Below are 13876 nucleotides of genomic sequence, written 5' to 3'. Positions count from 1 at the left end.
GCTGAAAAATGTTGCCTTACAATGCACGAAAAATGATTCTTTTTATTGTTATAATTATAGGGAAAGAATCAGTGCAATTCAGCAGCAGGTGGTCTAGGATCGGGTCTGTTTCCTCACATGTGAAGGTCTTCATCCAGTAAATCTGTTCATACGCAGGTCAGTTAGTCCACAGGGAGGCAGGAGCAAAACATGTGACCCAGTGTCCATGTGTATCAATTGGACACACACACACACACACACACACACTTGATTGTACATACACTTGCAAATATAAATTGGTATTTCCACATTAGCACATGTCTTTCCTCTTGGAAAGGAAGGAACCTGAAACGGGGGGGGGAAACATCTGACTGCGCGCTACGGTTATATATGGCCCTTTGAACTCACCCTGCCACCAGTCTCGCACAGTCAGACTTGTCTCCATGGCGCCGTGTCCGACCTGGTCTGGCTGCACGCATCGTGACTCGGCTATAGGAGGAATAAAAACACTCTGGCTTGTTTTGTATCTCTTTAAACTAATCTCCCAATTGTCTTGCGTGGCACTATAAGCCCAGGATGCAGCGACGGTGCCCCCTGTGAAATAGTGTCGGGTGGAACTTGTTTTGGTGGAACGTATGCATATGTGGAGGAGATGTGGAGGTCATCAAAATGGCAATTTTCCACCAAAAAATTGCATGTTGACTCTCAGTCCCCTACAAATACCAATTTTTTTTTCCCCCATCTGTTTCTTTTAGATGAAAACATCTCCTCTCTATTGCCTGTGTGACAAACAATTAACCATGTTTGTGTGGTTAACAGGCTGCCAATGCAATGAGCACTTTTTAAAAGCTAGCAGATGTGACAGTTTTGGATGTGAGAGAATTTTTTTCTTTCTTTCTTGCAACGTGTTAAGTCAATTATTGTAAATGACAGAAAAAAAACGAACAAACTGGAAAGTTTTCTTTTTATATTTAAGAGTATGTGCCGACCAAAAAACCAACAGCAATAAAATCACTTGTGGGCCCGCGGGGCCACCGAGACACTTAGTGTGCACATCTCAAGGTGCTCATGGTCGTCAAAGGACAAATCCCTCCTGGATAACAGTCTTCTGGCCTAGTCGGTGCCATACACTGCATTTTCCCGCTCTCAGTGTCTTACTTTGGGTTTGGGTTTGCGAAGAGAAAAAGGGAGAAAAAAAAGCTTTTCAAAACTATAAAGGCCAGACAGCGAAAGTAAGTGAGGGAGAGCCCGTGAAGCGTCAGTGGAAAGTTGGTGTCACAGTCTTAACAGTGCGTTGACTGATGCCAGCAATGACCTTCTCGACTGTAAAAACCAAACCTGTACCTGAGTGGACTGACCGCCCGGCTGCTGGGCGGCTGCAGAGTGGAACAGACATAATTATGAAGAAACTGCAGAGCCCATAAACACATTGGACACTGCGTCACCACTTGTGCTCACGCCATGCATCATTTGAATGCACTTGCATAGGATTTAATTTGACGTATTTTTTCATCATAATTTGCCCAAGAAAGGTTTTTTTTTTTTTTTGCTGCGTAATCTCCTATCACTCATGTAGAGACATATTCATACATCAAGCATCGCAATTATCATGCTGGGTGACAAGAGGTGTGTGTGTGTGTGTGTGTGTGTGTGTGTGTGTGTCTGTGTGTGCGTGCGTCTAAAAATTTACCTGAGCACGTCTGTTCTTCTGTTGCAGATTACAACAGCAGCGATCAGAAAACGGCGTGCAGGAGACACGAGCTCTACGTCAGCTTCCGAGAGCTGGGCTGGCAGGTAGCAAACACGTTCTTTTATTTTGATGATCCTACTGTACTACAGGTGTGGTGAACCAGTGATCCTCACATTCTCTCATCTCATAATCTGTGTTTACTCAAAGCTACTTACTGGATGTAGAACAACATTACAGCAACAACAGATGATTGTGAATTACATATTGTCTTTTTTTTTTAAGTCATTCATGTCTACTGTGTACAAAAAAAGTACATGATTTATACAAATATAAAGTCTTTTTGTCAGGCTGATATGAAACGTGTAGTACCAGGCGAGAGAATCAGTGAAAGTACGATAGCTCAGTTGATGTAAACTCTATGGGAGGGAGTAAAATTAAGCCTCTGTCTCTGGTTTGTGTGTGTTTGTATATGAGAAAACGGACAGAGGAAGAAATAGAAGAGAGCCAATAGTGAGCTGTTAACACAGCACTGACATCTAGAGGGAAACTCTCTCTCTCTCTGTCACACACACACACACACACACACACACAGAGTCAGGGGCACACGCTAAGGGAGTTGGACAGACAGTAGGACAGGCAGACGAGAAAGAGCAAGGGGAAGAAGGAGGAAAGAAATACTGCTCCTCAGAGCGATTCCACAGACAATTCGTTTGAAAGTCGATTCGATGAAAGGTTGTCCAGAAAATCGAAAAGAAGGAAAGAAAACATGAAAGAAAGAAAGTTGGCACAGTGATTGTCCACTTGCAGTTAGATACTGTAACTACCCTGCCTATATGACAAAATTAATATTTGCATTCATATGCAGAGCTTATTCATCGGTTACCACAATGCAAACATAAGCAAACTAGTATTGTGGAATTACGCAAACCAAATCAGACCTGTCCAGTGTTCCAAAAGCAAAAGATATACAGTCTACACCTCACCAATAGAAAATAGTTTTTCACTCTTGTATCTACTCGACGTGATGGTTTTTCTCTACCGTGACCGTGCTGCCTGTTCTTTGTCGTCTTGTGTCTCTAGGACTGGATCATTGCTCCGGAAGGCTACGCAGCCAACTACTGTGACGGGGAGTGCTCCTTCCCCCTCAACGCCCACATGAACGCCACCAACCATGCCATTGTACAGACACTGGTAAGAACAACCCACAGGGGTATTGACCATTACATACGTACCATACATAATTTGTATGTTCGTCTTGTTTGGTTTTGGTCTATTTAAGAACCATTTTTTTTGACGGCCCACTGATACCGCAGGATTTCTCCCAAGTGGCAACCCACTGTTACGTCACCCATTGGTTTGTGTACTGCAGTTTCAAATCTTCAAGTTTAGCATTTTAGCCAGCACCATCTTGGTTTTTTGAAACCAGAAGTAACCATATTTGGAGGAGCGGGCGGCGGGCGGCGGGCGGCGGGCGGCGGGCGGCGGGCCACCTGCGACCTGCAACCACTGGGCGGTCACACTGTATCCATGCTCCATACATTGTCTATGTAAAATAGATAAGAGTAAATCTTAATGGGACCATAATTTACAAAATGAACAACATGCTGTATTGGAGAAGATTTGGAACTAGAGATTGAGACCATAAACTCCTCGGGAAAATGTTTACTGACGTTATAAATCGCGTGAGACGTCATTTTCTCATAAACTTCTTCTTTTGCAACGAGTGGAGTCGCCCTCTGCTGGTCATTCCAGAGAATACGGGTTTTAGGCACTGGCTTCACTTTCCAGACCCTGTGACTGCGATCATTTTTTTTTTTACCGCACATGATTTCTCCCCATGCTGCAGACTTTTAACTTTAACTATTTCCTCTGTCTTGCAGGTGCACCTGATGAACCCCGAGAACGTGCCGAAGCCGTGCTGCGCCCCCACCAAGCTCCACGCCATCTCGGTGCTCTACTTCGACGACAACTCCAACGTCATACTGAAGAAATACAAGAACATGGTGGTGCGGGCCTGTGGCTGCCACTGACGCCGCCGAGGACCGATACGAGGAAAGGAGAAAAAAAACAAAGGGTTTGGCGAAGGGCTGCAAACTGCACCAGCGACTCCTGCGTGAGGTCGAACTCCGGTAGACACCAGTTTCAAATGCCCAGCCTGCAAGGGATGTCAACCCTGAAAGATCATTTATATGTTCTAATGCAATAATCCTGGACAGCTCAAAGGTTTCATCCAGCAACATGATTTGCCAACAAGGCACCAAGCTATGTAAGTACCATTGAAAAGAAAAAAAACCCCAACAACATATTCACTACAGTGCCGAGTCACCAAATGGTCTATCACCCGCTTTACTGGCTTTGGAGTGGAGTCTTTCTTTCATGGGTCTGCAAGTGAATGGATGATTACGTGTGTGTGTGTGTATGTGTGTGTTGGGGTCAGTCTGTTTGTATATTGTGTTTATGGAAGTGTGTGTGTGTATGACTTGCCCTAAGAGGCTACTGCAACCTCTCCCTCACTGAGAGGACGGGGGCCAAACTGGACCAGTCCAGACTGCTGCTTTTCTTACTCTTCTATAAAAAACACAGTGACTCAGTTTTCAGAAGAGACTTTTGTTTGATTGCTGATGAATAACTTCTCTAGGCCTTCTCACGGCCACGGGGAGGAGACTCAGTGTCATCGCAGCACTGAAAAACCAGCCGCGACATAAACTGGTCAAGTCATAAAGGAAAATGTGTTATAAACGGTTTGAGTCAAGACGTCAAATTGCCAAACCGTGTCCTCTTCAGCTAAAATGTTGTTAAGCCTAACAATGAAATACTGACTGAATGATCCATTGGACTCAGTTGATTCACATTTCCTTCCTTTTTCCACCTGATGTATTTTCTTCTCAAGCCATATTTGCCTTACTTAAAATATAATATGGACTGAACCATAGTGACCGCACACTATTTCAGTAGTGCACTGCTCCCGAATATCCACTCCGTGTCAATATTTGCCGGGCTCACGCTGAGCTGCGATTCACCAGGCTGGTTCAGCGCGCGATGCACGTTCTGGCTAAAGCTGGTGGGTTTTTTTTTTTTCCTCCAAAGAACTGAAGAATACAGCCTTATCCCTCCGGCACACCGCAAATGGCCATTTCCATGTTGCTGTACTCGCAAAGTTAACAAACGTCCCAGCCCTGACAACTTGTGGAAAAACATTTAGCGAGTCAAACCCGGCCGACAGGACCGCTTGTGTGCCAGCATTTCTGAAATTAGCCCCTTTTGCTTTTTCAACCCTGAGGGTAAAATTGTGCTGAGATGTGTGTCCAGTGGCGAACTCGCTCTCTCCAATTGAACATGTTACTGTGAGCTTTGAATGACATAGTCTTTTAGAGACCATATTTTAATGAAAAACTAATACCAATAAGAATCAAAAAATACCTTTACATGACTAACCAACTATAAATTACAAAATATACCTCTGGTAAGCTGCTGTTTACATTTGTGATCATGTTTAGACTGTTCTTGTTTGTAAATACTTGTACATTCTTAGCTTATTTATTGCACCTTTTATTAAAAAAAGAAAAATCACATACCTTAATAACAAAGACAGACGCAAAAAACACAATGAAAAAACAAACTTATTTTTGAAAACAAATTTATTATGAAATCTCATGTTACAACTTGCCATTATTTACTCTTTGTACAAAATCCATGGGCAGTGAACATCCCATGACTCACAAGGAAAAAAACTTTCACTGGAGTTTTTTTTTTTTTTTTTAAGACCATGTGTTATCCATAAAAACTTTTACTGACAAAAGAACTGCTGTGTCTGACTGTTTGTGTACCTGGTTGAGACAATAAATGGTTCCCTGCATTGTGCAGTGCTTCTTCACTTAACCTGGGTCAAAGAACATTTGCATTGGAACGCGCTCGGCCTTGTAGATGCAGTTTGCGAAATCGTGATTAATCACAGGAAGGTGCGTTCAATTTATTAACCCTTCGTTCAAGATGGATTTGAGGGTTGATGGTTATGACAGTATACAGGAGATTTTAAAAAAATATAGCCAAGCAATGCAAAGGAAATTAAAACCAGCCAAATAAAAGATTGTTTTGGATTTATTTAATTAATTAGTTTTATCATCATCATTTTACTGGTAAACCCTGCTCATCCATTTAGAGAGATTCTTGAAGACGATGGTCTCACAGCCACTGACAGAAAATATGACATCCAGAAATATCATTTGGTACAAGGAAAACTAAATCTTATAGACAAAAGACGCAGCTGGTTCAAAAATTCAAGCAGTCATCGCAAGAGAGGTGATGTGATGCTAGCTAAAATCGCAAGTATTATAAAAATGTCTGACCACCGAAGCACGCTCTCAAAAGCTTTCACAAAACCGTCTGTTTCCTAGAAAAGATGACCAGGTGAACAAGAGCTGTGCCAATGACATCTTATGACATCGCAAACTCGTGGGAACAGTGTTTTAAACCCCAATACCTGGTCCAAGTGACCAAACTGTCTTCTACAGCACCACCTGCTGGTTAACAACACCTAAAAAAACATATAAAAGGTTTTACATTCACGCATTTGTTCTACATTTTGGCCATGCTGCATCTAATGGGTTTTTTCTGAATTAACAAGAGAATGAATGTTCAGTAACAGAGATATGGAGCGACATGGTCGAGGCCTGAGACGCTGAATGCCAGGGAGAGCAGAGAGGGGTGGCTGAGATCACAGCAGTCAGAGATGACGTAGGGTGTATGACTAAGATCTTTACATTCGAATGAGTATGAAAAATGAATCTGATCTTTATTTTTTTTTCTCATGTCCCTGTGCCATGTCAGACTCCCTTGATGACGATGAAGCCTCCGTCACAACTCCCTCTGGCCTGCGTGCGTGTTTTCCCTGAGAGTTAAGTCAGACGAGCCATTAACTGGCGTGGATATGAGGTTCCCTCAACTTAACTCAAAATCACATTTGGGTGGCGCAAGCTTTTACAACCTTCTGAGTGACAGTACCGTAACATTAATGGCTCACGATTTAACAACAGATCCCAAGTATAACATTTTTTATTTTATAAAAAAAAGAGGCTACAGAAGTTAAGTCAGAAACAATCGATTTTAACCTGGAACATTTGTCCCACAGCGTTACCCTTTTAAAGAACACTACCTGTGTGAGGAACTCTGGTTCTGATTTGCAAAGTGGATGTCAGACATACAGTATTACTTTTTTTTTTGCAGACCCAACCAATACAATAGTACTCTCCATTTACTCTTAGGAGAGTGGAGGTTGGGTAACAGCAATGGGAAATACATTTACATCTCAAACACTCGACTGAATCACCCTGTCCTTGAACACTGGAGAAAGAACAGACTGCTTCAGTCTGCCCTCGGCTAATTCCTTTCGGAGAAGAACCCGAGTGCAGAGAGATAAAGGAGTAGCTGGCTACTGTACGAGAGCGAGAGAGTGGTGTCCTACTGGTCAGATATGCAGTGCGGGCGCTGACTTGAGCATTTCTACAGTTCGTCTCTCGCCTGCCTCATCACGAAGCTGTGCAGGCTCTCAAGGTCCCGCCCACCGTGATGCTCATCACCCTGCTCCCCTGCCCTGAAGATGATCAACGTGGGGTAACCTCGTACCTGGAACGACAACAAATATCAAATGTGCTGCTGCAGTTTAAAAAAATAAAATAAAATTCAAGTTTACCAAAGCTGTATTTAGAAGGTACAGAAGTGGCAAAAAACTAGGAGGATTTTAATAAAAAGCTTAGATTAATAACAAACAAAATACCTTACAGCAACTATAAATCTTACAATATACCTCTGGTAAGCTGCTGTGTACATTTGGGATAATCTTTTGTACATTCAGATAAAAAAACACATTGAAAATACAAAACAAATTGTTTATTAATAAAGTTTATTCATAAATCTTATGTTACGACCTGCCATTATTTTCTTTTTGTACGAAATCCATGGCTGCTGCAAACCTGTGACTCAAAGGTCATTGGAGACCATGTGATATCCATAAAAAACTTTTACTGACAACTAAAAAATAGCTGCTTCTGACCGTTTGTGTAATGGTTCCCTGTGTTGTGCACTAGGTGGGAGCTAGAGGTTACTAGAGAACCACTGGCTTCAGTAGACATACTTACAGAATACTTGTTGCAGAGTGTGCGCTCAACAGTGCAGTCCACTTTGGCTATCTTGACATCAGTGAGGCCAGGAAACTCCTTCTTGGAAAGATCCTCCCATGTTGGTGCAAGGTTCTTACAGTGGCCGCACCTACAGAGCAGGGTAATAAAGCAATTACATCATGTTTACTGACAGAAATACTTTGGAGAATGTATTTTATGGTTTGATTGAAGTGAAGATACAGACAAATCTCTCAACAAATGATTCAAATTCTTGTCAGCCACTTAAAGAATCACACACGAAGGAACTCATCTTGTCCTTTAACTAATTCATGTTTTATAAGTGTACGCAACAGACTTTCTCAAAGTGTGCAGTTAATCCGACCAAATCACAAACAAAGCTAGACTGAAGCTGGGCTTAAAATATCTGTATGATTTAAAAGACACTTGTTCCGTAAAAATGTCGATCTTACCATGGAGCATAGAATTTGATGAAGGTGAAGCCCTTGGCCACTGCCTCATCAAAATTGTTCTCCGACAGAACCAACACGCTGGACTGGAGAGAAGAAGGGAAGAGAATAGAACATGAGACGCTGCTGAATTATGTTGATGTACAGTACTTTTACCAAACTAAAGGCTCATTCCTTTGTTGGTTTTCCCAGCCACAGAAAGGCACAAGTGTGTCTGTGGAGTGTCGTAAGCTGAATTAACATAAGAAGGCATTTAGGGAATCCAGTTTTAACATGCTGTAGAAACGTACTACCATAACATGGAAATAATCTTTCTTGTGTGGTGTGATGTTTCTTCTTGGGACTGTTCCCACCCATCCTTACCTCCTCCTTGGCCGGCTCATCGGTGGGGATCTCGTTGGCCTTTTGTTCGTCACTTGGTTCCTGCTCTGGCTCCTCGGCGATGGCCGCCTTCAGCTGATTGTCCACAAAGTCTTTGAAAGAGTCCAAGTCTCTTTTTCCTTTGTACTGTTCTGTCTACAAAAACACGACACACATGCATTTTTGTGTGGAAGCTACCAATAATAATAAGGATAGTAGTTGTTATAACATTTTTAGCAGAAGGATTTCTACCATTGTAATTAATACTTTTGTCTTTGGAATTACAGATTCATTTTCACATTCACCAAGAACACAACACACAGCAAAATTAAATGCCTTAAAATAGTATCTGAAATTAGTTTTAGCCGAAGCAAAATGTTGATTGCTCATTGTCAAATAATATAAAACATTTATCTTTTTTAACGCCGATTTATCACGGTTTCACTCAAATATTAGCCGTGTAAACAGCAGGATGCAACCAAAGTTGCATGCAGAGCAAATGTTAAACATTCTTCATACCTTCTGCCCGTTTTTGAAGAAGAGCAGAGTGGGATATCCCCGCACACCGTTGTCAGAACACACCTCATAGTGCTGTGTACAGTCAACCTGCGCAATAAATCCATACATGTGTTATCAAAAGTAGAATGAAGCATGCAACCCACAACATTACAAAGACATATATTCAATGTGTCATCTTGTCAACTTTATTGATTTCTGTAAATATAGGTTTATTTGAATAATACGCCAGCAACAGCAGTTGCTCAGTTATTCAAGCTCATCTGAGATGGACTGATGTAAAGTGGAGAAGTGCTATGGTCTGTCCAAGTTTTCCTGGATTCCACCCATGTCACATTATGTGATGCTTTATTGCTTTAATAGCTGATAAATTATTTATGATGTATTTCCAGCAAGAGCCTGTGAACCTGTACACAATCTGAAGGACCCACCTTTCCAATGTTGACACCATCAGAGTGCTCAAATGAGGTGGCCAGCTGTTCCCAGGTTGAGGCCATGGCTTTGCAGTGGCCGCACCACGGGGCGAAGAACTTAATGAAATGAGCGCCTGAAACAGGAGAGAAGCCAAATGAGAAAAATAAATTGTAGATAACTAACGAGAAAATTGAAAACAAATGGAAACCAAAAAGAAAAAGAAAGAAAACAATAAACAAGCAAAATGCTTCACAGAAGTGTATCGTTGGGTACTTTTTAAGTTCATATTTTTCGTCTGATGGAGCAAAATAAAAATTTGATTCACTAAGAACTCCACACAGCTGCTATAATTCCATTGGAATTATACTCTTATACTGAGGTTACAAGCAATCAATTACACGTTTATTGCAGCTCTGTTGCCAAGATGTGAATGTGGGACATATAAACACTGTTTCAAAAGTGCCTATGTCATATCCTGCCCTTTTTTCGGCTCCAAATAAGATTCATGTATTTTTCTTAACAAAATAAAATTTCAGAGCCTGAGAACCATAATTTCAAGCAGACAATTATTGTGAGTAATGTTTATTTCTGAAGTCATTGTCTGAAAATCTAGAAACATGAGGCGACAGGTGTTACAGTTGACTGATTGTGATTTAGGTATTTGTGTTGAACTGTCAGTTGTGCAAGTCAAAGCAATGAGAAGTTTCCATTCGCTAACGAGTAATCCACAAAAAATACCCAACGTGGCTGAAAACTGATGCATGTTTAAAAGTGAAGACAAAACACACAGTTTATCTGTTGAGGCAGGATACAGCTGTGTAAATACACGAGATTAGGTAACCAATTCATTCGCCTGGTTTAACTGTTACAACATTATTTAAATGAAGCATTAAAGACCACATTTTGTACTCGATCCTTACCTTTGGCTACGTGAGTCTTAAAGTTGAGAACGGTGAGCTCATACATGCCCTGTTTGGGCTCTGGGGCTTTGGGAGGCTCCTGTTCACTCTCGGGTTCCTAGAGAACACACAAGACCAAGCGACTATGAACACCACCGTGCTTTCACCTCACTTTTGTAAACTTGGGGGACGTTAAATGAATGAACCCAATTCACCGCAGGCTGATCCTGGAGTGTCTTCAGCATCCAGGTCTCCAGAGACTGCAGATCTCTGCCCCCCTGATACTTAACCGCCTCCTGGTCTGGTTTAAACAACTTCAGCCTAAACAGAACAAAAAAACATTTAGAATTGAATGAATTGTAGAGTGGCAGACTCATGATTCAAGTAAACACATTCAAAATCAATGACGCACAAACTATTTTCCTACCAACCTACAAATAATCATTACAATCTATAGTACCTGGTCATTTCAGTGATACGAGTTGAGTGAATCATTGCCCAGTGACAGCTGTGTTTGCAGGTGCAGTATTGCAGTGAGGATGTCATTAAGATACTATGAGAATATTTAACTAAATGCAGGTCAATGTGTCACTTCTGTCAATAAGTGATGATTGTTTGATTGTTTATGTGCATGTAAGAGTTGTTTTTATCCTGAATGTTACAGCTAGTGGATTATATTTCATAGAGTTTTCAGCTTCTGCCAAATATCAATGCAAATGAATTGATAAAGAGCTGATGGACAAGACGCCTCAGCTGATGATGACTGTAGAACTTACGTAGGGTAGCCTCTAACCCCGTGGACGTTGGAGCAGAACTTGGTGTCCTGGACGCAGTCCACTTTCACCACATACACCTGAGGCTCATCCATGTTGTTGTATTTGTCTGCCAGTTCATTCCAAGCCGGCTGTAATCTCTGGCAATGGCCGCACCTGGACACAATAGTGGTATAAATATATATATACACTTTTACAAAAGTACAACAGAAGTGAATCTTGAATATTTTGGTCTGGCAGAATGCTTATTTTGCCCAAACTAAACTGTGATCCTGGTTAGTACACTCAACCTTTCTGAACTGACCACACGTTCAAAGGAATTACAGCCATTATAGCCCATGTGATGACATATGATGGTTTATTGGTTTAGTTTATAGAATAAAGACATTGCATTCTTGGAAATACCATAATGCTGATGGTGGCCAACTACTGAAACATGTGCTTTCTCCACTGTCCTCTGAAAGATCCAAATGAATAACCAGACTTGCAGGCGAGTAGAACAGCGTCCCAGCACCCTGGTGCAATTGCTCCACAAGAGGCCAAGAGCATTGACTCACAGGGGCTTAACAGGTGGTCTCCTTCGCCCATTTCATCTGCTAAATCTGCTACTGTGCTTCACTGCTGTAGCATTCCAGGTGTTGTTCTTGTGGTTTTCTGGTCATTTTCTTTTTCTAACCGTTATTGTGGCTTCTGAATGAGCCTTCCTGGAGCAAGGTAAACAAATGAAATATCATGCTTACTTTGCTTTCAAGTTCTACAAAAACTACTAATAATTAAGAACAAATATTTATAGATATATATATTTTATTTTTGCTACTTTGTCTAAAAATGTCAAACTCCCACTGAAACCGAATGATAATACTTTTTATTGCCATAGTAGGCTATTTAGTTTAAAGGAAGTAGAGCACTGTGTGCATCGTGATCCGCGTAAGAAGCACCAATCTGGGTATCAGACAAAGGTTTAGTACTGGATGTACCAATTGTTACCCATGACCTGTACTCAGGATTGGACTGTCAAGGAAGGAGTTGACCATCTGATCTTATCTTCTCATTTTCTCTGCAGCTTTATCACCATCTCCCTATTCTTGTTCTACATCACAGTGGTGGGTGGGGATCAAATTGCACCGCTCCTCGTTATACTGCACACTGGCGAGGGGCCTCCACGGGGACCTGTGCAGGTCCGTGGACCCCACTTTTGGAACCACTGACATAACATTGGTCAATCAGTGCGTGCCACGTAAGCGCTGCTTCCCCCCTCAAAAAACGAAAACTTCGAACGGTGTCAAACTGCGACTGCCGCAAAGTGAATGAGCTTGGCGCAACAAAGTGTGTTTTACTGTTCCAGTTACCCGACCGACAGTCACAAAAAAAGTTTTCCAACTCCATTTCAAGAGCTAACAAAAGTGTTAGTACCGAGTCCCAACATATGTAAAGTGCCCAAGTCCGTTATCCTGCTGTCTGCTAGCGAGCTGATTGGCTATGCTAGTTAGCAGCTACGCTAACGACGCCGGGTCGACCAAAAAGGAAAGGACTATGTAGCCAACTAGCTTGTGTGCTAACTAGCTTGCTTAGCTAACGTACCGGTTACCTGCAACTTTAAAAGACGTGCGTTTACATTTGCTGCCGTGCACACGGGGGGTCTTTTTAAAAAGAGAGTCCAGGTTTTTTTTTATTGCATTACATTTAATCAACGTAGTCAGGTAATGAAAAACTTGGTGACTGTTCCACTTACCATGGGGCGTAAAACATGACAAAGTGGGGCGCGGTGGGCACCGCCGCATTGAACATCTCCACCGTGTACGTGTGCTTGGCGTGCTCATCTTCCTCTGCCTCCGCGTCGCACAATACACAGGAGAAGAGCAACGAAAAAATATAAATAAAACCCAACATAGAGGGTGTGCAATTCAGTGCAGGAGTCATGGTGAGTCTCTCCCGGTCGGTGAACAGTGTCCCTGCTGGTGTACTGTAAAAGAAAAAAAAGAGCGACTCTCCACGTGCACGCCTCCTCTGGCAGATTCGATCTGCAGGAATGTAGAGTCTGGATGGGCCACTCACATGGCGCCCGATCGGCGGTTCCAGCTGTTGCGTGAAGACAGGATGTTATGTAGATCTGCGGAAGCCAGCGTAGCAACTCTATCCAATCAGAAACCAGTGCCGGGTTTCGCGGAATATGGAAGCCTGTTTGGTGAAACTTTAGTAGACGGGGAGATAATGCATAACTATATTTCACGAGAACTAAAGATGCTTCAGTCACAGTTTGAGTTTGACATTTTAAATTAAATTAGTTTTCATTTGAAAAAGAACTTATTCAGTGGAAATATCAAGTCACATTTATTTTTCATTGTGGCAAATCTTTAGGTTTTACTTTATTTTATAATAACATTTTCCTCTGGGCTGATACACTTATGTGCTGCTGTGTCAATTTTTGAATTTCTCCTACAGGGGATCAATTAAGGTACATCTGATCGTATCTTATCTTAACATAAGACCGTGAGCAAGAGGCAGCAAGGGAATGAGGGGGAGAAGCCATAACTGTTTAGTCTGAAGTGAATAGTAGTTATTGGAGGTTACTGCAGTTCTATGAGTATATGCGTAGAGCTCCGATGGTTAACTTCCTTGAGGCTCCACTTAGCCACCCTGATACAAATCTTTGTAATCATCC

General features: G+C 41.9%; 2 protein-coding genes across 2 annotated transcripts in view; one reads left to right on the top strand and one right to left on the bottom strand.

The window, feature by feature from the left end:
* Positions 1-5211, top strand: part of bmp6 (bone morphogenetic protein 6) — a 39157-nt gene extending 33946 nt beyond the window's left edge. The window contains exons 5-7 of the mRNA XM_035619017.2: positions 1697-1773; positions 2750-2860; positions 3550-5211. Of these exons, the coding sequence (XP_035474910.1) occupies positions 1697-1773; positions 2750-2860; positions 3550-3699 (338 nt within the window). The 3' untranslated portion in view covers positions 3700-5211. The remainder of the gene's footprint in view (positions 1-1696; positions 1774-2749; positions 2861-3549) is intronic.
* A 78-nt stretch (positions 5212-5289) lies between these two features.
* txndc5 (thioredoxin domain containing 5) lies at positions 5290-13250 on the bottom strand. The gene is made up of 10 exons (XM_035619018.2): positions 12947-13250; positions 11218-11370; positions 10657-10762; positions 10463-10559; positions 9560-9675; positions 9132-9218; positions 8616-8768; positions 8256-8338; positions 7804-7933; positions 5290-7291 (listed from the first exon to the last, which is right to left on the bottom strand). Exons 1-10 carry the CDS (start codon positions 13132-13134, stop codon positions 7169-7171), a joined length of 1236 nt encoding a protein of 411 aa, XP_035474911.1. The 5' UTR covers positions 13135-13250; the 3' UTR covers positions 5290-7168.
* Between the last annotated feature and the right edge of the window lie 626 nt (positions 13251-13876).

This window comes from Scophthalmus maximus, chromosome 21, assembly GCF_022379125.1.
Source record: "Scophthalmus maximus strain ysfricsl-2021 chromosome 21, ASM2237912v1, whole genome shotgun sequence".
Lineage (NCBI taxonomy): Eukaryota > Metazoa > Chordata > Actinopteri > Pleuronectiformes > Scophthalmidae > Scophthalmus > Scophthalmus maximus.
This window is presented reverse-complemented; position numbering and strand designations above follow the sequence as displayed.

Bases quoted from the DNA above. Each gene is read 5' to 3' on its own strand.
- txndc5 (XM_035619018.2), bottom strand. From the start codon at position 13,134: ATGACTCCTGCACTGAATTGCACACCCTCTATGTTGGGTTTTATTTAT. The intron at 9,219-9,559 runs GTGGGTCCTTCA...TTTATTGCGCAG, and splicing joins ATGGTGTCAACATTGGAAAG to GTTGACTGTACACAGCACTA. The intron at 7,292-7,803 runs GTAAGTATGTCT...TTGTCGTTCCAG, and splicing joins CACTCTGCAACAAGTATTCT to GTACGAGGTTACCCCACGTT.